The following is a 25869-nucleotide window of genomic DNA, read 5'->3' as shown; positions in this document are numbered from 1 at the left end:
TTTTCGGTGGATGGCTTAGATAGGAACTTGTATCAGGTATATATGACAGCATGTATGCAATTGTGGAGGTGTAAAAATGCCAGTGGGAGTTCACATTAAGAATATTCTGTTCACAAAACTGCTGCTGAGAAGTAGTATCCAAATCCAGAATAATTTTAAATTGGCAGTGTTTCAAGGATGATGGGTTTTTTATTAATTAAAGTCACTGAAAAGTATACTGAAGAAAACATTTTAAAGCATAATGGGAAATACAGTGTTCCCTCGATTTTCGCGGGTTCGAACTTCGCGAAAAGTCTATACCACAGTTTTTCAAAAATATTAATTAAAAAATACTTTGCGGGGTTTTTTCCCTATACCACGGTTTTTCCCACCCGATGACATCATATGTCATCGCCAAACTTTCGTCTGCCTTTAATAAGTACTTTTTAAAATAAACTTTAATAAATAAACTTGCTGAGTAATAATCTGAATGGTTGCTGAGGGAATGGAAAATTGCAATTATGGGGTTTAAAGTGTTAAGGGAAGGCTTGTGATACTGTTCATAGCCAAAAATAGTGTATTTATTTTCGCATCTCTATTTCGCGGAAATTCGACTTTTGCGGGCGGTTTCGGAACGCATCCCCCGCGAAAAGCGAGGGAACACTGTAATAAGTATTTGAGTCTTTTTAAAAAATAAACAATGTGATCAGCATGATCTAAATTATTATCCCATGCTACTAGACATAAGGAAAGAAATGTGGCTTGCATTAAAGGAGGAGCTAAGCTTTAAAATGGTATGTGATGGAGGGTGTAATAAGAAGTGATTGGCTCCATCCAAGATTAATCAGTTATTTAATGTTGGCTATACCACTATGATTTTTCTGAGCTTATGTCCAATACATTGAAGAGTATCAAAGTGGGGGGAAACTGGACTGTTTTGTAGATCCATGCTAGGTAATATGGATTGATCTATAAAATACATTGACAAACTAAAGTTATAATTAAAGAGAATTTCCAAATCTGGTCAGACTAGGTTTTCACTAAACTAATTTATTAATTTCAATAAATCAAAAATTAACCACTATATTTTCTGGACTATAAGACGCACCAGTTTATAAGATGCACCAAGATTTCAAAGAGGTAAGTAAGGAAAATAAGCACCTTGCCCCCCCAGGAGCACTCTGGATGCCTCCCAAACCCTCTGCGTGCCCATTTTTTTTACAAAAATTGGGCCAATTTTTTTCCCCAAGAACAGGCATTTTTACCTTCTTCTGGCACCTTAGGGGCACTCTGTAGGGCTCCTAAACCCTCCTACATCCCATTTTTGCAAAAAAATAGCCTGTTTTCTGTCCATTTTTTCACAAAAATTGAGGTGTTTTTGTCTTTTCACAGCCCCCAGGAGCATTATGCAAGTTTCACAAACCCTACCTGCATCCCATTTTTGTAAAAAAGGGCCCATTGTTCATAAAAATGGGACGCGGGAGGGCGGAGCGTTGGGAGGTGAAAAGACCTTGTATTTGGTATACAAGACACACTAACATTTCCACCTTTGGGGGGGGGGAGGTGCGTGTTATACTTCAAAAAATACGTTAATTTCCACTGCTAAAATGACATATTGGGTATTCAAAGTACCGCTATTTTCTTTTCATCAGAAGTGTTACCTTGCAGGGATCAGTTTTAAAAATTACAAGTTGGCAATTAAAGAGATATTTATGGTCCAGAAGGAGGACATGGGTTTTTTTAAGGACTCATAGAATTTTTGTACTTATGTACTCATAGAAAACACCTGTTTATGTTTTGACAGCCAATGGTTTATAGATATATAAAGACACACATTGCAATAATCTAAACAGGGATATGTTTCACACTAGAAGATCTAACACCTTCAGGAATGATTTATTTATTAGATTTGTATGCCGCCTCTCTCTGAAGACTCAGAGCGGCTGCAGTTAATTCACTAACCTTAACTAGGCAAGTACATTCTTTGCCTTTCTGATTCAGGATTAAATTCAGAATACCCAAACAAAGAACATGAAAGTTTTCATGATTTTTGTCTGCTGTGAGAATCAGTTCTCACGCTGATAGGTAGACTAGTATTAAATAAACATGTCCATGTGTAAGTTGCCATCTGCTATTTGCTCTATCAACAAAAAAAAAGATGAAAGAGAGACATTTAGTATTTTGAGTATACACAGATATATTTCAAAACAAAGATTATGTTTGAAATTCTTGTGCTGTTCCTGTAGCCATAACTTTTTCTTTAATATTATTCACTATTAATACCAATTATTCAAAGCTTATATTTATGGATGATTATTTTAACTTCAATTTGGTACTATAAAGTTCTGACAATAGGTTTTGTGTTTAGATTAGAATTGAATTCCTATCTCCCAATTTGTTTTTCAGTTGATGTCAGTCCTGCTGATTAAATACAGTTTCTTTTTGTTTCCAGTAAATTATAACAATAGTTATATAATATTATAAAAACAAACTTTTGTTAGATTTCAGACAATTTCTTTAGAGTTCAATAAAGGAAAAAGGAAAAAATGGTTAACTTTATTTTGTTAAATCTATTTTTTTGGCCTTTACCTAATTTTCACTCCCCCCCCTTCATCTTAATCCATTTTTCCCTGGTTTTTCCTATGAAAAAAGGAAAGAGAAGTGTGTTGCTGGTATTTCTATGAGAGCGAGGCTAACATGTCATAAAGATTTATATATGTCTATCTTGGAACTTTATTTGTAAATTGGTCCTTATTAATTGGGCAATTAATTTTCAGATCTCTCCCTTTGTGACATGCACGTTTTTATTTTTTATGTTTAATTGTAATCTGTTTAGAGTCATGGGGAATTGGGTAGCCTGTATATTTAATAATAAATAAATGAATATTTTTAAATGACTAGAATATTGCCGTTAAGATAGTTTATTAGAACATTGATTTTTATTTATTCAATTACTTAAGGATTTATGAACTATAGCAAGTGTGGTCAACGTGACATCACTCACATCAAAGGTTTGAGTTAGGGTTAAGGTGCCTGGCCTCTCCTCACCTCAAAGAGATACAAATTCCATAGAACATCTAATATATACTATTTATTTATTTATTTTTATTAGAAAAATAATATTTTATATACAAATATGAGTTACATACAAGAATAAAACCACACGACTTTAAAAACAAGGGAGATGAACTTACTCTCGCTTTACTTAGTTGTTTTAATTTATACATTTCTAAATTGTTTGCAGATTTTTATATTGATAACATATATACCCTTTTATTTTAACTCTATTCCTTGCAGTAATATGTTATTAATTAATAATTGTAAGTTGTATTAGTAACAAAGAGTTAAGTATTAGTAACAAATAAGATTCATTCTAAATCAAATTAATATAGCTTACTTTTCACTGAAAAACTATCATTTGGTTCATATTTTCCTGTTCTAATATAACTAAGATGTTTTTCCTTGTCGTTTCCTTAAAGTCTCCTCAATGTGATGTGTTTACGTTATTTATTTTTCTTCTTGATCTTTTTTTTTCTTTCACTATTTATTTTTTAGTTTTTTTCAGCCAATTGTACCATTTGTCCCATATTTTATAAAAGGCCGAATCTTCTTTCTCTTTTATTCGCATAGTTAATCTATTCATTTCTGCCAATTCCATTATTTTGCTTTTGATGTGTACGTTGGTGGCCACGGTGTCTTTCTTCCAATCTTGGGCATAACAAATTCTCACTGTTGTAATCAGATGTATAATCAAGTATCTGTTACCTTTATTTATTTTGGGGTCAATCATACCTGATAGAAATATTCTGGTCTCAATTTAAGGTCAATTTGTGTAATGTCTCTTGTTCATTTCTGAATTTTTTTCCAGTAGGTCCCAGCCTCTGCACATGTCCACCATATGTGGAAATATGTTCCTAGCTCCATTTTACATTTCCAGCATGTAGAAGAAATCCCTGGGTAAATTTTTGGTAATCTTACTGGAGTGAGGTGCCAACGATAAAATATTTTATACAGATTTTAGGCTGAATATTTTGTTAATTTAAGATTGTAATTCCATAGATTTTCTCAATCGTCCAAATCAAATTTAGCGACCTATGTTTTGGGCCCAGATAACCATTACATCCTTTACCCTCTCTGCCTTCATTTTATTTTTAAGCATGCAGGTATACAGTCACAAAATCGTTTTTTCTTCCTGGCCTATTAGGATTTTATCTATTTCTTGATAAGTCAATTGGAAATCAGATCTTACCAAGTCTGCTTTATATTTATTCTGCAATTGAAAATGGACACCAGTCAATATTTAACCCTTCTTCTGCTAAAACTTCCCTTGATTTAAGTTCATTTTGTTCATTTAGTAATTTTTTATGAGTAATTCTAGGGTTTTTTTTGTAGATTTAATTCCCATTATTTTTTTCAGCTACTCAATATGCTTTTTTGGCAAGTTTTTAATTATTATTTTGTTTTATTTTTATTGATTGTTGAAAAGAACAATTACTGATGCTCAGTAGGAAGAATTAAACTTGCTATGTACTTCTTTCCATTTCTCAACCATTACATTTTAACTGCTGAAATAGTATGACATTGGAATGAGGAGTATATCAAATGTAATAAACTTAAATACAAGCAAATCAGAAAAGAATTTATTTTAATTTTAGACTATTGCATCATATGCTAGGATGCTTGCTCAAAACTCATTGGGGAATTAAATTAAAACAGCCATCTGTTTACTTTGCATTTGCTGCAAGTAAAAAAAAACATGTTAAATTAGTATTATATAACAAGCTTGCTAATAAAATTCTTAGCATGAGTTCTTATTTCACATTTTCACATTAACTCATAACTGCCAGTTTTCAACAACACCGATGTGCTAGTTATGTTTATTTAGTTTATAACATAATCGTATCTCCTGGTTTATTTCTATCTTACATTATTAAATTGCTGAGATTTTTAGGGACATGCATGTAATAACAAAATATATTTATACAACTAAATCAATAGAAACAATTGGCAATTTCAAATAACTTAGCTACATTTCTGTGCAGAAATGAAATATTGATTTCTAGTGCCACTTGTAAACATATTTTATTCATCATTACTTATACAGTGGAACCCCGACATAAGAGCTGCTCTACTTAAGAGCAACTCGAGATAAGAGCTGGGAGGGGAGAGATATTTTTGTTCTACTTACAAGCCCAAATTCGAGATACAAGCGCCAAGGAGCTGTCTCCTGAAGCCAAACGCTAACTTCCGCGTTCGGCTTCAGGAGACAGCTGCGAAGCGGCGCGCGTGTTTTAAAAGGTTGCAGCCGGCCTGGGGGGCTCGGGGGGGTGCTTGCAGCTTTCTTTCTTGCTCTTTTTCTTTCTCTCTTTTACCTTCCCTTCCTCTATTTCTTCTTTTCTTTCTCCTTCCCACCTTCTTCCCTCCCTCCCTCCCTCCCTTCACTCATTCCTCTCTTACTCTCCCCTTTCATAAGTTTCCTTGCTTCCTTCCTCTGTTCCTGTCCCTTCCCCCTCTTTCTTTCTTTCTTTCTTTCTTTCTTTCTTTCTTTCTTTCTTTCTTTCTTTCTTTCTTTCTTTCTTTCTTTCTTTCTTGCTCTTTTTCTTTCTCTCTTTTACCTTCCCTTCCTCTATTTCTTCTTTTCTTTCTCCTTCCCACCTTCTTCCCTCCCTCCCTCCCTTCACTCATTCCTCTCTTACTCTCCCCTTTCATAAGTTTCCTTGCTTCCTTCCTCTGTTCCTGTCCCTTCCCTCTTTCCTTCCTTCCTTCCCACCCTCCGTCCATTCATTCACCCATTCCTCTCTTGATCGCTTAAAGCCGGTCCCTGGTGCAAAAAGGGTTGGGGACCTCTGTCCTACAGGATTGGGTGGCAGAGAAGTTGAACATATGTAAATTTAAAAGTTTAAGAAAGTTTACAAGTTAAGTGAAAGAAACTTCATTATTCATTTATATGTACATGTACATTTCTTCATTAAAAACATGTCTTTCTGCATAATTTAGACTAACTTTGTGAGTTTTTTGAGGGCTGGAACCAATTAAAATTATTTACATTAATTCCTATGGGGAAAAGTCGTTCGAGATAAGAGCTGCTCGACTTAAGAGCCCAGGTCCGGAACGAATTAAACTCGTATCTCGAGGTACCACTGTAATGGCTCTTTTAAAATGTGTGGAATAAATTGTTTATCATATACATTTTGAACTAATTAATGAAACAATACTTATTTTATTTATTTATTTGTCAAACATGTATAGGATAGTAGTAGTTTGTATAAATATAACATAAATAAAAAGTAACGATAAAAGAAGACAATAGGACAGTAGTACAGAGACGGTAGGCACAATGGTGCGCTTATGTATGCGCCTTACAGACCTCTTAAAAACAGGGAGAGATCAATTGTATACAATCTAAGGTTAAAGATTTGGGTTTTTGAGAAGAAACCAGAGAGGCAGATAGTGCATTCCAGGCATTGATCACTCTGTTGTTGAAATTGTATTTTCTGAAGTGAGGTTTAGAGTGGTTTACATTTAGTTTATATCTTTTTTGGGAAATAATATTTTTTATTTTTTCACTCCAATCACATATGCAAAATAATATACTATCAATCTTAAAATACAATACAATTATTAAATTTTGAATTTGGTATTCATAATCCATCAAATGCTACCTCATTTACATTTGACATCTGGACAAAAAATAATTATTCAAAATTATATTATATTAAATTATATGTATTTAAAAAGCTATTAACTAATAAAGTTTTTTTTAGGCTGCTTCTTTTTTAATTACATCTAATCATTTAAGCCATCGTGTTTTCCTTTCTCTGGGCGCTTGGAGAGGGAATAAACCACTTTGCTGTGGTGACTCTCTCGCATACACCCAGCGTAAGGTTGCCTCCCGGAGCGTCTAGATGCGGAAAGGTAAAAGGAGGCGCTTCGCTCCGGTCGGATCAACTCGGCTTCAGCCAATCCAAGGAGTCACCACAGTGAAGGAAAAGCGCTGGCTACAAATCAAGCAAGCGAGAGGAAAGGGAAGCCTTTCAGCATGGGAAGGAAGGAAGAGGAAGTAGATAGCAGCAGCAGCAGCCACTTTTCGGTCAGAGGAGTAGGAGGTTTGTCTCCTTGCCGCCTCAAAGTCCCTCTTTTTTTTTTTTAAGCCTTAAAGTTTTGGATTTTTTTGATTCCCCTCACCTCACCTTCTTACTTCAGCAGTGACTGTCCTCCTCCTCCTCCTCCCACCCGAATTCCAAGTTTTTATTTCTTTCCTAATGGGTTTGCATTCATTATTTGCTTTTACATTGATTCCTATGGGAAAAATTGCTTCTACTTACAAACCTTTCTACTTAAGAACCTGGTCACAGAACAAATTAAGTTCTTAAGTAGAGGTAGCACTGTATATCCTTAATTTCATGTATATTTCTTACCACTACTTTTATTGTAATCGCCCTTTAAAAAAAGAAAAGAAAGAAACCAGAATTCCCAATCATATCATTTAAACCCTAAATTTTATCTGTTACAGGGATCTAGTATATCAATTCAAAAGGGGAGGAAAATCCAAATAGTTTGTCACATATGTCCCAATTAGCACAATTAATAATAATTCCTTTTAGTAAGTAAATAAAAAATAAAGAAAAAGAAGAAAAGAAGAAAAAGAAAGAAAAAACGAAAAGAGGAAAGAGAAGGAAAAACAAGACCCTTTCCCCTTATCTTTCATGTATCTCTTTTCACTCTAAAGTCAATTAAATCATCACACCCCATTTATCACTGTATGCACAGTGGAATCATTATGCCCTGCTCTAATTATATCACTGCAAACCCAGTGGAATCATCGTACCCTATTCCAAAAAAAAAAAAATCACTGTAAACCCAGTGGAATTATATCACTGTAAACCCAGTGGAATCATCGTGCTGTAAACCCAGTGGAATCATCGTGCTGTAAAGCCATTGGAATCATAAATAAAACCTGCTCCATTTTATGGGGCAATAAATCAAATAAAAATCTCATACCCCAATATAATATAAATCACTGTGACCCCAGTAGAGCCATCGTGCCCTCTCTATTTATATCAATCTAGTTTATAACTTTCTATAAACTTATAAAAAGTTATAAAGTATAAATTATAGTCCACATATCTTGTTTACATTCTATAGTTCTATAACTTCTATAATCAATATTTCACACTATCATTAATAACTGTTTTTAATGTTAAAAATCATCCAATATGATCATCATTATTTTCTATCTTCTGAATTCTATTATTACAATATAACATAATTCATCCACATATATTTAGTTACATGCTCATATTGCTGTGATTGAAAATGAAGTAGTCATTAACAGGAAGGACATTTTGGTATATAATTTTATGAACTACATTTAGATCAGTTTGGAGGTGACATAGTTGTAAATTGTCTAATTGCAGTATTTCAAACCTGGTACAAAATAAGGTATTTTGTTGTGAGTGAAGGACTCTTCTTGTGAAATGTTTCTGGACTCTCTTGATTGTATTAATGTCTGATATGCAATGCAGGGTCCAAACAGGTGAGCTGTATTTAGAATTGGTCTAACAAATGTTTTGTATGCTCTGGTTAGCAGTGCAATGTTTCCAGAGAAGAAGCTATGTAGGATTTAGGTAATTGAATATGAGTACTCTAAGGTCTTTGACAGAACAAGGGTCATCTCTAAGTTTGCTTCTTCCAAGTTTGTATTTTGTATTTTCTTTGCCAATGTGTAATGCAGAGAATTTGTTGGTTGAGATTTGAAGTTGCCAGTTGTTTGATCATTCTGCTACATGGTAGCAGCATTGTTGGTGGTGTTAAATAGTTTAACATCATCAGCAGAGAGAACACAGTTGCTTATAATATTATCACAAAGATCATTTATGTAGAGTATGAAAAGTGTTGGTCTCTAAAACACTGCCTTGAGGGACACCACTGTTGACAGGAGCAAGATTGGATGTGGCACTTCCTGTTTTGACCACTTGTCTATTAGACAAGAATGCTGTTATTCAATCATGTAATGGTCCACAGATGCCAAAGGATTTTAGTTTCAGAAGTAGTTTGTTGTGTACTACTGAATCAAAGGCGTAGCTTTTTAAAATCTGTAAAGGGAGAAATGTATTTATTTCCTTACTTATAAAATGCTTTTATAGATACAGATCTATACAGATCTGTATCTCCTAATTGGGTATTTCTTTAAGACAAATGGTTTTCTTGCCTATAAATAAATATCTCATCCTGCATATTCTTTTAGGCTCTGCATTCTGTAAATTCCTTAAATTTTTATTTGTAGGAAGAATGTCTAAATAAGGGTAGTCTGGCATGAGCATTACAGAGGATTGCCAGTGAACTATTTAGATGTCCATGCTTTCCAAAATTGTAAATTGCTTGATATGCCACAATTATCTATCATGAATTGCAGAGTTATTTATTTTGGTTTTAACCCATAGGATGTCAATTTGTTTTACATTCATTAGTAAAAAATAAGTTTGCTTCATAACTTATTTTATATTAGTTGTTCTTATACCTATGCATTTCATGTATTGTAGATTGACGTTCAGAGACAAAGGCGCAAGCTCATTTCAGCAAGTGGATTAAAACTATCCAAAATATTAATTAGTTGACAGACAACTCATTTAAAATTACTCAGATATCTTTGTGTTTATTGTTGTCAGATTGTCTACATTTGTATCCCTATCATTTTGATAACTTTGAAATAAACAAATAAGTTGCAAATAAGAATAATTGGTAATAAGTAATTAAATTAAAGCTAGGAGGTTAAGAAAAAGAAAAGATGGGTAAATTTAGTTTATACCAATACCATCGTTTCAAATCTGTATCTCCTTCCAAATCAACCATGCTTTTACTAGATCTGTATATAAGTTCAATTTGTATTTTGTTTACTTGTCTGTTTTTTTTTAAATTTCTGAGAATCTGAGTAATTTCATCACATCTTTATTGATCTTTTATTTTATTTATACTTCATATATTTGATTAGTGATTTGATCCTCATTCATTTCTTCTGTAGGACTGAACATACATTTTTGTATTCAATCCACATTCATTTGTTAACTATTTCATTCCTGATTCTTTCACTTCTTGTTTGACTTCATATACAGTGTTCCCTCGATTTTCGCAGGTTCGAACTTCGCGGAAAGTCTATACCACGGTTTTTCAAAAATATTAATTAAAAAATACTTTGTGGGTTTTTTCCCTATACCACGGTTTTCCCCACCCGATGACGTCATATGTCATCGCCAAACTTTTGTCTGCCTTTAATAAATATTTTTTTTAATAAACTTTAATAAATAAACATGTTGAGTAATAATCTGAGTGGTTGCTAAGGGAATGGAAAATTGCAATTTAGGGGTTTAAAGTGTTAAGGGAAGGCTTGTGATACAGTTCATAGCCAAAAATAGTGTATTTACTTCCGCATCTCTACTTCGCGGAAATTCGACTTTCGCGGGCGGACTCGGAACGCATCCCCCGTGAAAAGCGAGGGAACACTGTATTTTCTTGTAACCTCTTCTTGTTGCATACAATTTATTTTTTATGTTTTTCTTCATTTAGTCAATTCTAATTTCTGTAAAATGGGCATTTTATATACAACCATTATACTTCTTTCAACAGATATTCATATATTTTAACTAAATTCATTCTGACCATTTGATCATTGTTATCACATAAATGCTTTTATGTGGCATTTTTTCATCATCCATTTCCTCATATTAATAATTTTTCTCTAAAGGTGCGCAAATGTATTTATGAAATATAATTTTACTATTTACCATAGATTTAAAAGTTTGTGAAACGTTTTGCATTTACAAAATTTATACAACCTAAAGCATGACCTGTTTTTCACAAAAGTCCTATAACTAAATAAAGATTTGTTTATATAAAAATAAAAATGAATTAAAAATATTATGGAAAAATAACAAATTCTGCTTGATAAGATCAAGATTGAGTTGAAAGTGGATCACTTGCAAAAAAACATATTACACTGCAAACATAGAAGAACCTGGTGATGTTTTAATAATTAAAAGGGATATAAAACAATAAACCCAGAGGGTGTCCTGGATAATTTCCCTATATTGGATTTACAAAATAATGATTTTAAATTTTTGAAGACTCTTGTGAGAGAATAAAAAGAAAAATGAAAAGAAATCAAGTTCTGGATGAATTAGATTGAAATTGTTACAAGTAAAAATGAAGGAATATAAACAATGTATTTGATCAAGATTAAAATAGATATGTTATTTCTCGTGACCTTTAATGTAATTTTGATGATATCAGGACTGAAATGATGATTTATGGACTTGTTTATTGATAAAAGTCTACGGAGTCTACGGATGAAAGTCTACGAGTCTACGGAGAGGGGCGGCATACAAATCCAATAAATAAATAAATAATAAATAAAAGGGATATGGGAAGAAAGGGTAATTTGTTATATTTTAAACAAGATGATATGTTACTAAAATTATTTATACTTGTCATGAAGATTGGAATTCACACACATACCCACACATAATTTACTATATTGTTTTTTCTCTTGTTTTAATTTGTATTAGTAATTTTTGTAATTATATTTTTTTATGAAATGTGCATATTTTTATGATTTTGTTGTTTCAACAGGAATTTATCTTGAAACTGCATTATTAAAATATTGTGTAAATAGTTTACTCCAGCCAATTGGTTTTATAGCCACATTTATTATTTTGATATGTTTGTTTCTGAAAGATATAATTTAGGAAGAATACATTTTTTCCTGTTTGTTATAACTGGGGAAAAAATTACACTAACTTCTGCCTTTCCAATTTTTAGAAGATATACAAAATGTTGCTGTGTTAAAAGCATTTTTGGAGCGAAGTATTGAATACTTTTTTCATAGTTTTTGCTTTTGTCTTTCAGCATCTCTCCTGAAAGGTCTGAAACATACTAATATTGTGCTGCTTCATGATATCATCCATACAAAGGAGACGTTAACCCTGGTATTTGAGTTTGTGGTAAGTCTATACATATTTTTTTTTGGCATTCTATAACCTAAGCTAAAAACAGTTTAAAACAGAATGGCTTCCATTGGATAAAAGAAATCTGGATAATTTGCATAGTAATCTCTTACTGCTGACATTGTTTAAAGTAGAGTGATACCTCGTCTTACAAACCCCTCGTCATACAAACTTTTCGAGATACAAACCCAGGGTTTAAGATTTTTTTGCCTCTTCTTCCAAACTATTTTCACCTTACAAACCCAAGCCGCCCCACTGGGATGCCCCGCCTCTGGACTTCTGTTGCCAGTGAAGCGCCTGTTTTTGCACTGCTGGGATTCCCCTGAGGCTTCCCTCCATGGGAAACACCACCTCCAGACTTCCGTGTTTTTGCAATGTTGCAGGGGAATCTCAGCAGCACAAAAACGGCCGCTTTGCTGGCAATGGAAGTCCGGAGGCGGGGTTTTCCAGCGAGGGGAGCCTCAGCGAAATCGTAGCATCACAAAAACACGGAAATCCAGAGGTGGGGTTTCCCATGGAGGGGAGCCTCAGGGGAATCCCAGCAGCGCAAAAATGGGGGCTTCGGCTGGCAAAAGGGGTGAGTTTTGGGCTTGCATCATTAATAGCTTTTCCATTGATTCCTATGGGAAACATTGTTTAGTCTTACAAACTTTTCACCTTGCAAACTTTGTCCCGGAACCAATTAAGTTCGTAAGATGAGTTATCACTGTATAGTATAAAGGGAACTTCATACTGTCATACCAGATAGTGTCTTCATTTTTTTTAGATACATAAGACAAAGCCGTAACAACTATTTTTATTCCTTTTCTTCTCCACCATTCTACTATTTAGATATGTATAATTCTTATAATTGTATTCATTTTTATAGTACCGTATTTTCCGGCGTATAAGACGACTTTTTAACCCCTGAAAATCTTTTCCAAAGTGGGGGGTCGTCTTATACGCCGGATATAGGACAGTGGCGCCGATATTTGCGATGGCTGGGAGGGGCGAGAACACCGCCTCCCAGCTGGGCGAGCCTGCGCAAAGCGCAGGCTCGCCCACATGCTGCCTTTGGCAGCACAAGCGTGCCTGTCTGGCCGGGGAAGAATCGCCCCGGCCGGACCTCAGTTTCAGCTGGGAGGGGCGAGAACACCGCCTCCCAGCTGGGCGAGCCTGAGCAAAGCACAGGCTCGCCCACACGCGATATGTCTAGCCGCCGCCATCCGTGCCTCGGTTCCGTAGCTCCGCCTCACAGCTGATCACCCTGCTGCTGCTGCTGAGAGAAAAAAAGAGGGAGAGAGGGGGGGGAGAGAAAGAGATAGCAAGAGAGGGAGAGGGGGGGGTTAGCAACAGAGGGACAGAGAGAAAGAGAGAGGGGGGATAGCAACAGAGGGAGAAAGAGAAGGAGAGAGAGAAAGAGAGAGGGAGAGGGGGGGCAGAAAGAGAAAGAAAGAGATAGCAAGAGAGGGAGAGAGAGAAAGAGAGATGGAGAGAGGGGGAGAGAAAGAGATAGCAAGAGAGGGAGAGAGAAAGAGAGAGGGGGGAGAGAAAGAGATAGCAAGAGAGGGAGACAGGGGGTTAGCAAGAGAGGGACAGAGAGAAAGAGGGGGATAGCAACAGAGGGAGAGAGAGAAAGAGAGAGGGAGAGAGGGGGGAAAGAAAGAAAGAGATAGCAAGAGAGGGAGAGAGAGAAAGAGAGAGGAGGGATAGCAACAGAGGGAGAGAGGGAGAAAGAGAGAGGGAGAGAGGGGGGAAAGAAAGAGATAGCAAGAGAGGGAGAGAGAGAAAGAGAGAGGGAGAGAAAGAGATGGAAAGAGAGAGGGAGAGAGGGGAGACATAAAGAGAGAGAAAGAGATAGTAAGAGAAAGAGAGATAGCAAGAGAGAAAGAGAGGGAGAGAGAGGGGGAGAGAGAAAGACTTTGATCATTTCCCCAGGTATTTTTGTACCTACTTGACCAACATTATTAGTGGTTGCAAAATTGAATGTATGAACTTGTTCATTTCAATAAAAAGAGCCAGGGAAATGATTGAATGTTAAACTGGATGCATTTATTTCTGCCTGTTTGTATTTGTTCTTATGTTTAACCATTGAAAATGTACTTTTCCTCCAAAAAGAATCATCTTTTCATATTTCTTAGGCAACATTTTAAAATAACTTTAAAAGCTGGGGTCATATTATTCACCCTGCTCTGTATCATAGCACACTGCACAGTACTGAAAATTGGCAGGGTCACTAATTAAACCCGACAAGTTAAAATCTGTTTAAGTGACATTGCAAGAGGATAAAGACAGAAAGTGCGGAAAGAGGAAAAAATGGATGGGCTGTTTGGATTGCGATATCATGATATCACATACAGATTCTCATTCCATAATAGATTCTCACATAGGTGTCAGCATGCTGCATGTTAGACTGAAAGATACCTGCAGAATAGATGGTAGGAGAAAGGAAAATAGCCAGGTTCACCTTTTTGTGTTGACAAATTATGATGAGTTATAATAATAAACTTAATTGTGGTGAGGAGAAATATGAGAGGCAGACAAGACAGATAGACAGAGACATATGGAGAGATAGACAGAAGAGTGCTCCCACTTGGCTCTCTCTCTCTAAATAATTCATTCATAATTTTAACAATAAGATCTTCATCATTAGTAATTAAAATATTGTGTTATCATGTTCAGAAATGATTTTTTTCTCAATGCAAGTACATCATAGACCTAGACTCAGTCAGGTCTATGATGTACAGAAGAGGGGTAGTCTTATACGGCGAGTATATCTCAAATTCTATATTTTAACTGGAAAAGTTAGGGGGTCGTCTTATACGCCCAGTCGTCTTATACGCCGGAAAATACGGTATATATTCATTACCTGCATAAAATTTAGTTTATTATATTTGGAAAGCTGACTTAAGGGCTCCATGATGTGCAGAAATACATAATTTTTTTTTAAACAAACTACAACTTTGCTTTTAACTGCTTGGTAGAGATAAAAGAACTAACTTCTTTTTTTTTTTGCAAGTTAATGGATTTATTTATTTCAAAGAACTCTGCAGTAAATGAAATATTTTGAAGTGGACTGTTTGGTAATTTTCATGGAAAATATATAACATATTTTTCGGGGTATAAGATGCACTGGAGTGTAAGAGGCACCTTAGCTTTTTGGGAAGAAAATAGAAAAAAAAAAATCTGCCTACCAGATATTCATCTGGCTAGCATACTTAGTCTGCTGAGCTTCAGCACATTATAGGCCTTTAAAAGGCATTCTTTGAAAAGAGTAAAAGTGAAAGAGCTTGGAAACATCATTAGCATCCCATTAGGGCTGGAAACAAATTTATTTGGAGCAAGTAGAAAAATGAAAAAAAGCTGCTTAGTCATAGTTGACTAAGCATCTTGGCAGCATTCAGCAGTTCAAACCTATTTTTTACCTCAATTGCATACTTAGTAATATAAACGTCTTTAATGGTACTGTCTTTTTGATGTTGCATAGTTTGACTCTGATCTTAGCCACCAAAAATTCATGATCAGTACCTTATTCAGCACTGCGATATGTTCTGGAAGTGGGGACCGAACTGAATCATTGGTGTCTGCACAGGACATAGTCTAATTACAATGCAGTTTATTTGATCAAGTCCAAGTGTAACAAGGCCACTTATGCTGTTTGTTATTCATGTCAGAAAATAAATTTTTCTTTTTTTTTTTAATTTTATTTTTTTTAAATAATTTTTATTAATTTACAAAAAAATTATATACAAAAGGAGGAAGATGCATCTTAGTTAACAACATTATGATAACATATACTCGCGGGTATGATATGATTATTCTATTCAGTTATTTTGATAAACAAATCCAAATCATCACCTATTATGGTTAAAATAATATATCTCTGTAGTTCATTATCCTTTAAGTCTTTTGGATCTTCCTCCCATCCCCCTCCCCCCACTGAACTATAATAGTTCTAAAAAGGTTTAGATTGTTAATTTGGGCGGCATATGGTTGCCGCGCTTTTGTTGTTATTTTATTTTTATCAATACATTTACACCAGAAATATTCCTCCTGAGCATAATGGATTTGAAAAATAAAAAAGAAGACACGTACCTAATACAACATATAATTACAGCTACAAGAATCACAATAGCACAAAACTGGAAAAGAGATAATACACCAAATGAAAGAGAAATTATCAAAAAAATCTATGACTGTGCAGAAATGGACAGGCTCACCCAAAAACTTAAAAATAAAGAAGATTCGAAATTCTATAAGAATTGGGAAAAATTTTACGACTGGGTTAAAAATAAAAAATAAATGGAGAAAGGGAAAAAATACAAGGAAATATTACAAAATGTGGATATATTAAAATACTAAAATATTAAAATATCAATGGATAGCGTAGAAATGGTTATGCAAAACTTAGAATTCTGAATGATTATATCGGACTATTACGAATACTTTGATCAATCCAATACGAAAATAAATTTTTCATGACAAAATTTAATCAAACCATTGCTTGCTTCTTTCTTTCCCCAAGCCCAAAACCTCTAAGTAATGTGTTTTTCTGCTTGGTTGCAAACCTTTGCGCTTAAAATCACCTAGTATATAAACCATGTTTTTTCTGTGCTGATCTTGAAATCCTGTTTCAAGATCTGTTGCTTCAGTTGTTGGGGCATAGACTTGAGCAACTGTGATTTGATGGGCGTGCCACAGATTTGGATAGTCATAATATGACCATTAACTGTCAAGAAGCTTTCCATTGCTTGGCTGATGGTAAATGCCACTCCCATGAAGGGTTTTTTGGTGTCATGTCCCAAATGAATAAATAGTGAGTTCCTGAGATTGGAAATAACTGTTGTCTAACTCAGTGATTTTCAACCTTTTTTGAGCCACGGCACATTTTTTACATTTACAAAACCATGGGGCACATTAAGTTGGGGGGCGGCTAAAAAAAGTTTGGACAAAAAAATTATCTCTCTTCTTCCCTTTCGCTCTATTTCTCCCTCCCTCTTTCTCTCCCTCCCTCTTTTTTTTCTCTCTCTCCATCCCTCTTTCTTTCTCCCTTCTTTCCTCTTTTTTGCTCTCTTTCTCTCTCCCTCCCTACCTCCCTCTGTCTTTCTCTCTCCCACCTTCCCTCCCTCTTTCTCTCTCTCTTTCTTTCTTTCTTTCTCTCTTGCTCTCTCTCTTTCTTTCTTTCTCTATTGTTCTCTTTCTCTCTCTCTTGCTTTCTTTCTCTCTCTTTCTTTCTCTCTTGTTTTCTCTCTCTCTTGCTTGCTTTCTCTCTCTCTTGCTCTTTCTTTCTCTCTTTCTCTCTCTCTCTCTTTCTTTCCCTCTCTTGTTTTCTTTCTCTCTCTGAGCTTCGCGGCACACCTGACCATGTCTCGCGGCACACTAGTGTGCCACGGCACACTGGTTGAAAAACACTGGTCTAACTAATGTGACTTACTGAATCCAAGAAGGTCAATTTAACCTATCCATCTCCTGTTTGATAATACCCAGCATATCCTGGTTCATTCCTTGTTGTTATCTAATGTACCTTGCACAGATCCTTGCTTTTACCAACTGCTGTTTCCCCGAGCTTGGATTCCTACTGGATTTGTTCTAAACACAACATTAATGCCTTGACTACTCACTGCATGCTTTGCTCTTCCCAAGTCATAGTTAGTGACTTTCTGGCCTGAAGACCTACCATTGAGCACCATGCCTAATTCATTTGAAAGTCTTTCATTATATTTTCTTGCAAATATTTTTACAGACGTTAGCTTAAATCTCCCCATTTATCTGGACTTGGGATCATTCAACTTGACAATAAGATAACAAATAAGAACAATAGGAATAATGATATCTTACAAAAACAAAGATCAAAATAATTAGAACATTTTTTTCAGTGATCAAATAAAGCAATGAAAGCTGGATGCTGAGAGGTTTTGGGGAAAGGAATGTATCTTTGAGTTATGGAACTGTTTTCAATTACAAAGAGTACTGGAGAAAGATTAATAAAAGAATCTATCGCTCAATCTCAAATCTCAATCTATCGCTCAATCAGCAAGCAGAAGCTCACATACTTAGAATATGAGATATAAATTATAAATTATAAAAATTACTACACTTAGCAAGGAGTTACTTAAAGAAAATAGCAAGACAATAGGTAGGAAGCATAATAAATGAGGTCACTGGGATTTCCTTAGAAGAGCTGCATATTATCTCCACATAAAATTGAGAAGAAAAGCATTTGACCAGAAGTCTTCAAGAGATATATGAGGGCAATAATACCTAAGAAACAATCCTTAATATAAAACTATTTATTGTTTCATTTAATCCAAAAGAGCTCAGTAATATTGAACCAAGGCCTACATGTGGGTGTGAAACATTTGAAAGGAGTATTGCTTGTAGCATGGGAAGGCCGGTGCACACATGCACACTGGAGCTGACACAGGTCAAAGTCTGACTTGCCCTCTGATATGGCTCCGCATGCCACCTCTGGCACGCATGCCATAGGCTCACCATCATGGGTTTCCCTAGCTCTTCCGTCCATATCTTGAAGAAACTGATTGCAATCACTCTTTGTTGTTATCTACTATCTAGGAATCTTCAATGACTCCTTTTGCTCTTTAGAGAGCTGCCCACAGAGCACCTCAACCTTCAAGGTCCTGGCCCCTCCAGACGTTAGACAATCCCTATCCTGGTGGCCGTCACCAGCAATTTCTCGGAGCCTTATCTGGGAGCCACACATCACCCCCCCCCCCCTCTACCTCTACTTCACCCTTTCTTAAAAATATTTCAGTTTTGCTGCTTCTGCTTAAATATATCAGAATATTTATGTATTTATTAATGAAATATATGAGCTCCCAACTCAGTGATTCTGAGCAGTATGTAACATAAAAACAACGGCATCCAATACAAACAGAAGAAAGCAATAATCCAAATATTAAAAGACTAAAACATTAATAAAGGAACACACTTCCTAATCTAGTATTTGGGTTAAGGCCAATTAAAATTATGGCAAAGTTAGGACAACTCCAGATCAGAACAACTGCAACCTTTAGAACACTGGTTCTAGTTGTCTACCTTACTAAGCTTATTTATAAAGCCTTCGTAAGGCCACACTTGGAATACTGCATTCAATTTTGGTCACCACTAGTATTGGGTGAACCCTTTGGAGTTCAGGTTCGGCGGGTTCGGACGAACTTGACGGCGAAGTTCGGGTAAGTTCACCGAACCTGAACCCCAACACCTCTGACCCGGTGGGAGGCGAAGCGCTGGAAGGGGGGTGTCAGGTTCGATCAAATGGGCGATGGCCGGGAGCCACCGAAAATCCCTGCCCCAAGTTCTCTTTCATTTTGGAGGCTCCCGGACATTGCCCGCTTGATGGAGTCTGACACCTCCCCCCCAGCCTCTGCGCCGCCGTCCAGCTGTCATCATCTGAAAAGAAGAGGAGAAGGAGCCTTAACTTCCTAATTTATTTAGTCCAACCTTGGCAACTTGTGGACTTCAACTCCCAGAATTCCTCAGCCAGCTTCGCTGAATCAGATTGTAGTAGGACTTGCGTGGCAAGCTTTGATGACTTTGTTTTATAAGGCATTTTGGAATATGGTACATATTTACACAGCTTACCTCTTGACATTTATTTATTTGTTTGTTTGTCTGTCAAACACGTATAGGATACTAGTAGTTTGTATAAACATAACATAAATAAAAAATAACGATAAAAGAGGGACAGGGACAGTAGGCACAGTGATACACTTATGAACGCTCCTTACCGACTTCTGAAAAATGGGGGGAAGTTGACTGTAGACATATCTCCTTAACCTCTTACATAGCTCTAGCATTGGGGTACTACTAAAAGTTACTCTAACCAAATAATGGTGTACTTAGGATTTATATGTACTTTGTGGGGTTTTTTTTCTATTCCTGTTTTGTTCCTATGTATATTGATTTACTATGAGTTACTTAGAGGGGTTAGGAATTGAACAGTCTAGAAACTGAAGTAAGTAAGTAAACAATAATAAAACTAGCTTAAGGAAGACTTGCTTCATACTGGATGGTGTTGTGTAGCTATATTAGAGCAAGCAATTTTATGTGACAGCTATGTATAGCTGAAGGATTTGGTAGGAGTATAATGCAAACAGATGGCTTGCTTTTCGTGCATTTATCAATGTCACTCTTTGATGGATGAGAATGCCATTCTCTTATTGTCCATGTAATGACAAAGATTCAGATAAGAGAATGATCTCCTTGTCTGATTTTGATTTTTGTCTGGCTGTTTATAGCAAGATGGATATCTCTTGGTTCCTGAAATATAAGGATCTTTAAATAGATATATATCTTTATTATAGGATATTATTTGGGCAGCAGTGTTTCTAATTCTTTCACAATAGTATACATACCAGAAAACATTAAAAAAATAAACAACGTTTCATACTCTATGTCTGCAGATTTAATTTATGTTACTAGGCAAATAATTTCAAGAGCTCCACATTTTAAGAACAAAAGTGATCTTGAATGAGTCAGCTTGTGCTGGCTATATCAGAAGTTCTCTTCCAAATAAAAGATAGTTGATTCTCCAACCTTAGCCATGATTAATTTGGAAAAAGTGTTTCTTTTTAGCAATGTTGTATATAAACAAAATTTTACCAATATCATTAAAAAATCCAAACAAATGTTTTTCTCCCTGATCAAAGCCAGAATGTAGGACCACATAAGAAGTAATGTCTCCATATTGTGAAATAAATTATCTAAGCAATTTTGAGTTTCATGATTGAATGCAGATAAAAGAAATAACTTAGTGTTTCCTACTCCTGCAGCTAATAATAAATCTCTATTGCTTATCATAATCACTTAATTTTAAAACATGTTAAATCTGTTCTGTATAAAATATAAAAGGACAGAAAATATATTATTTTTTATTACTTGTCAGACCAAGGGTTTGGTTAATAAATGTCCTGAAAATGTCTTGACATTTAAGCTAGAAAAAAATAGTATAACATCTCAATAAGAGGCATGATATTTTCCATCTAGATGCTATTCTAAAACAAATTTAAACTATGTGGATCATTAATGGCCTCTTTTGTGACTTCATTTTTTGGGGCGAGGAAAACCCATAACGTTCTATAACTTTTTATTGCATGATGAATTTTTTCAGTTCTTATTCAAGAAATTAAGAAAACAATTTTCAAACTTCAGTGCAGTCTTCCCCAATGTGGAACATTGATTGATCCCGCCCAATGCTTTGATGTTGCAATTTCAAAGATTTTCATGCAGTTGGAAACTTTGGAGTTGTATTTCTGCAGAAGGCTAACTCTGTATAGTGGTTTCACTGCATTAAAACAAGTATCAGTTAAATTGTCTATAATGACAGTGTTTTATGGCATAATGTCTTAACTTCCTCAGTCACTTAACCTGCATGCTGCTGTAAACCTCAATTCTTTAATCTGTTTTCTGGATTACCCACCCCCTCTTTTAAATAAAATTATACGGTTTGGTAGGTTTAACAAAAAAATGGAAATCATCTTTGTTGGTATATGAATTTTCTTGTGGCTTTCTGCTTGCTGTCAGCAATTGCAGGAAATATATTTTTTAAAAAATGTTAGGGTCATCAAATTTTGGCTTATATTGATAGAAAACACTAAATATATATTCTTTCTTAAAACATCTTTCTTTTTTTTGTAAGAAAAATGTAGTCTTTTCCTACAAGATTGCCAAGAATGAGAGAGCGTCTGGTAGTATCTTTAAGATAAACGAGTTTTATTAATTTTCTTATTTCTTTTATTAGACATCTCTTTCCCCAAAAGTATAAACAGAGATTAAAGGAAAAAGGAGTACAATACCAGTAAATAAGTGAGGAATTTATATGTTACGGTGACTTCTCTTTTCAATTTTTTTTCATTTAAAATGCATCATTTAAAAAACTAATAGCTACTACTAAACTTTGAGGTAAAATATGTATTAGGGACTCTAGCTTACAGTGCATAAATTACTGACTGAAATAAAAAGTAATCAACTGAATTTTATAGTGAGAATCTATTCTAATTGGAATGTTCCAATAAATTAAATATTAGGCCCTATACAAAGAAAAAAATTATGAATGTGGTACATCGTCAAATCCATGCATTAATTTAGAATCTAGGAATAGTTTCAAGTTAGAATTGAATTCATCATTTAAAATATTTACTTTTAAGATATGAAGTTATTGTGGACATGAGAACATACTTCCATAATATTAACTATTTTAATGACTGAGTGTGCAAGAACGTAAACTTCAGCTAGTGGCAACTGATGCAGCTTTGTATGTTTCAAAGCTTCCTTATTCAGTTCTATTTCTGCATAAGCTGAGCCGGTTTCCAACATGATTCCAGGTACAATTGAACGTGCTGGTTGATATTTTTAAAGCTTTGCATGGTGAAGTTACTTCTGAGACTTTCTGTCTTTGAAGGTTTCTGTCTGTTCCACCAGATCTGAAAGGGTGGGCATGTTTCATAGCCCTTCTATCGAACAGTGCCATCTTGTGTGTCTGAGGAACAATTAATATTTTCAGGAAAAAGCCTCTCTCCTGGGACTTGGATAACCCTAACTCTGGCTTTATGCAAGACTGTTGACACTAAGCCTTCTCCCCAAGCATTAGCACCAGGATGTTAGGGAAGGCCAATAAATGTGTTTTATAGAATTGATCTTCTTGTTATTATATATCCCCACAATAATAATCATTTAATATGGGTTGACTATTTTTATAGCAGCATTAAAACCATTACTCGATTCAAAAGTAGCTTTTCTTTCTCTCTTCCAATCTGAATATTTAATTGTAAATACCAAGTAGATTAAATTATATTAAACTACCTATAAAATCTACCAGCCAGGGATTACAAGTCATTTCAGTAGGTGCAATAATCCCTCGGGGAAAAGAATTTGTATGGCTGTCACATGGACAGGCATAAGATTTCATCCTATAGTGGATCATACCAAGGCATAAGTTTTTATATGCTCCACTCTAAAATACCTGGCATTGATATTGAGCCGAGGTGGCGCAGTGGGTAGAGTACAGTACTGCAGGCCATTAAAGCTGACTGCCAGATCTGCAGGTCAGTGGTTCAAATCTCATCACCCGCTCAAGGTTGACTCAGCCTTCCGAGGTGGGTAAAATGAGGACCTGGATTGGGGGACAGTATGCTGGCTCTGTTAAAAGTGCTATTGCTAACATGTTGTAAGCTGCCTTGAGTCTAAGGAGAAGGGCAGCATAAAAAAATCAAATGAATAAATAAATATGTGAAAAAAGTACATTTAAATACATTAGAATGCTCTGTCTCTCTGTGGAAAATCTTCATGGAACTCCAGTATATAATAGCTGACACATAACAACATAACAAAACATAACAACCATTCAAACATAAGAGGACATGGTGGCTCAGTGGCTAAGACGGTGAGCTTGTCAAACAAAATCTGCAGTTCCGCGGTTCGAATCCCTAGCACAGCTTAATGACGGAGTGAGTTCCTGTTACTTATACCAGCTTTTGCCAACCTAGCAGTTGAAAAGCATGTAAAAATGCAAATAGAAAAATAGAGACCACCTTTGGTGGGAAGGTAACAACGTTCCAAGTGCCTTCAGTGTTTAGTCATACCGGCCACATGACAGTGCTGGATCTTCAGCTTTGAAATGGAGATGAGCACTGCCTCCTAGAGTCGGGAACGACTAGCATATATGTGCAAGGGGAACGTTTACCTTATAATATTCAAATGGAGGAATGGCTGAGTTTATTTTTTTTATTTATTGATTATAATATATGACAGAACAAACAAACAAAAATAAACATACATACAACAAAAAAGTGGGTTATTTACAACCCTGTTTTTTTTAAGAAGTTCTTGTTAGAGATGTTTACAAAATCATTTTCTATAGCTTATACATTTATATACATTTCTTGACTGTTTTGCAAGAAACATCTTTTACTATAGGTAATTTCTTTGGTACACATTTCTTATGTTACATATATAATTACTCCAATTTTGGCTATATAAATATATTACTTTCCCTATAAGTCAATTTTCTGCTCTATTGGAGGAATGGCTATGTTAAGGTAACTTATCTCGTGTCAGGATAAGATAGGACACTGGCATGAACTCTACAAATGGTGAACATCTGATTGCAAAGAATGTACAAACCTTTTTTGAAATTAGAAACAAAGGAAACAAATTAGAGAACATGATAAAGTGGGCTAAGAATTTGGGCTGCAATACGATATAGTGGGAGACAATATGGACATGGCGTCTGAAATTTACACTGTGTTATAATTGAGAGATTTTTTTTTACAGGATGATGTGCTGCTGTTATACAACACCGTAGAAAGGAAAATGTTAAAAAAAAGTACTTCTAGTCAATATTGTGTCGATATGGACATTTACCATGTATGAAAGACTTGTGAAAAAAGAAAAAAAATAGATTTTTTTTTAAAAAAAATCAAATTTATATGGCTGTCCATATCATTAAAGGTAATTCTGGGGTGGTATACAATAATACAATAAAACAGGGCATATTTAAAAACTATCATATTTGCCGCCCCAAAGTACTCCCTGCTCTGCTTAGCAACTTCTTAGCTTAACAATTCATTGGAGAAAGCAGGTTTTGATGATTATTAAGTTACTCACCTAACTACTGTTGTGAAATGCAACCATAATGGGAAGGTTCCATTATGGTTGTATCTCAAGGGCTGCCTGCAACAAGTTTGTTTATAACTGCTATAAGGACAGAAGTTCTAAGGACAAAAGTCATTTCTTTCCCTTTTCTTTCTTTCTTTCTTTCTTTCTTTCTTTCTTTCTTTCTTTCTTTCTTTCTTTCTTTCTTTCTTTCTTGAATTGTATCATTTTCTATACTTTCCCCCCTTTTATTTCCTTTCTTTATATATTTCTTTTTATCTTTTTGTTATGTCAAAACTGTTAATAAAAATAAATAAACCTTGCCTTTGGATTTTGTGTGCAAGGTTTTTTATTTCATGTTTAGTTCTCTTTGATATTTTCTTTTTTATATTACTGCATCTACTTAAGAATGTAACAATAGGGAAGTAGTTTAGTTAGTAGACTATCCAGAACATGATAAATGTATGTGCAATCTATTTAGCAGAAAAGAATGGTGTGCAACAATCTTTTCAGCCTCCGTGAAACAATCCAATCTGTCTGCTTCATGATGTCATTGCCAGAAGCCAAATAGTACTGTTTTTGTTTTAATGGGAGACCTTTTTCACGTTGCTGGTTTGACATGATGGGAATGTAGTTGCAAATGCTTCCTGTTCATTCATAGGCCTCAGGCTTTCCATCGGTTTCATTTCAGATATGACAGCTGAAACCAATTAGGTAGAACTATGGGAAAGCTAAGTCATATACAGATTTATCATAGCTAAGGAAAGGGGAGAAGTGAGCATATTTCATTGGATATACGTGTAAGTGATAAAAAGTGCTGAATAAGGAGAAAGTAGATACAGTACAGTAATACCTCGTCTTACAAACTTAATTGGTTCCCGGAGGAGGTTCGTAAGGTGAAAAGTTTGTAAGATGAAACATTGTTTCCCATAGGAAACAATGTAAAATGAATTAATGCGTGCAAGAAAAGAAAAACGCAAAAAACCGCCGCCACCCGGCTGTCACCTTTTGAAACAGCCGGGCACTTCTCAGCGTTCTCCCAATGCTGAACCCGGAAGTTCGGCAAAAGTTTGGGTTTGGGTGGCCGCCGAGAAGCCCCGCCGCCCACTGTCGCCTTTTGAAACTTTTATACTTCTGAATATGTGTGGAAGCAAAAAAGCAGCGAAAATTGCTAAAATCTCACTCGAGCGTCCTCATGCAAGCAACATTTGGGCAAAAATCGCCACTCCCCCCCCCAATTTTACTTACGCAAGGACGCTCATATGAGCGTTGCTGCCCATGTGCAACAGCCGAATCTCAT

General features: G+C 35.3%; 1 protein-coding gene across 1 annotated transcript in view; it reads left to right on the top strand.

The window, feature by feature from the left end:
- The window catches only part of CDK14 (cyclin dependent kinase 14), a 261312-nt gene that overhangs the window by 94339 nt on the left and 141104 nt on the right, over positions 1 to 25869 (top strand). Inside the window, exon 6 of the mRNA XM_070729146.1 lies at positions 11881 to 11975. Coding sequence (XP_070585247.1) covers positions 11881 to 11975 — 95 coding nt within the window. The remainder of the gene's footprint in view (positions 1 to 11880; positions 11976 to 25869) is intronic.

The sequence above is a fragment of the Erythrolamprus reginae genome, chromosome Z (genome assembly GCF_031021105.1).
Source record: "Erythrolamprus reginae isolate rEryReg1 chromosome Z, rEryReg1.hap1, whole genome shotgun sequence".
Classification (NCBI taxonomy): Eukaryota; Metazoa; Chordata; class Lepidosauria; order Squamata; family Dipsadidae; genus Erythrolamprus; species Erythrolamprus reginae.
Note: the sequence above shows the minus strand (reverse complement) of the source record. Positions and strands in the feature narration are given on the sequence as shown.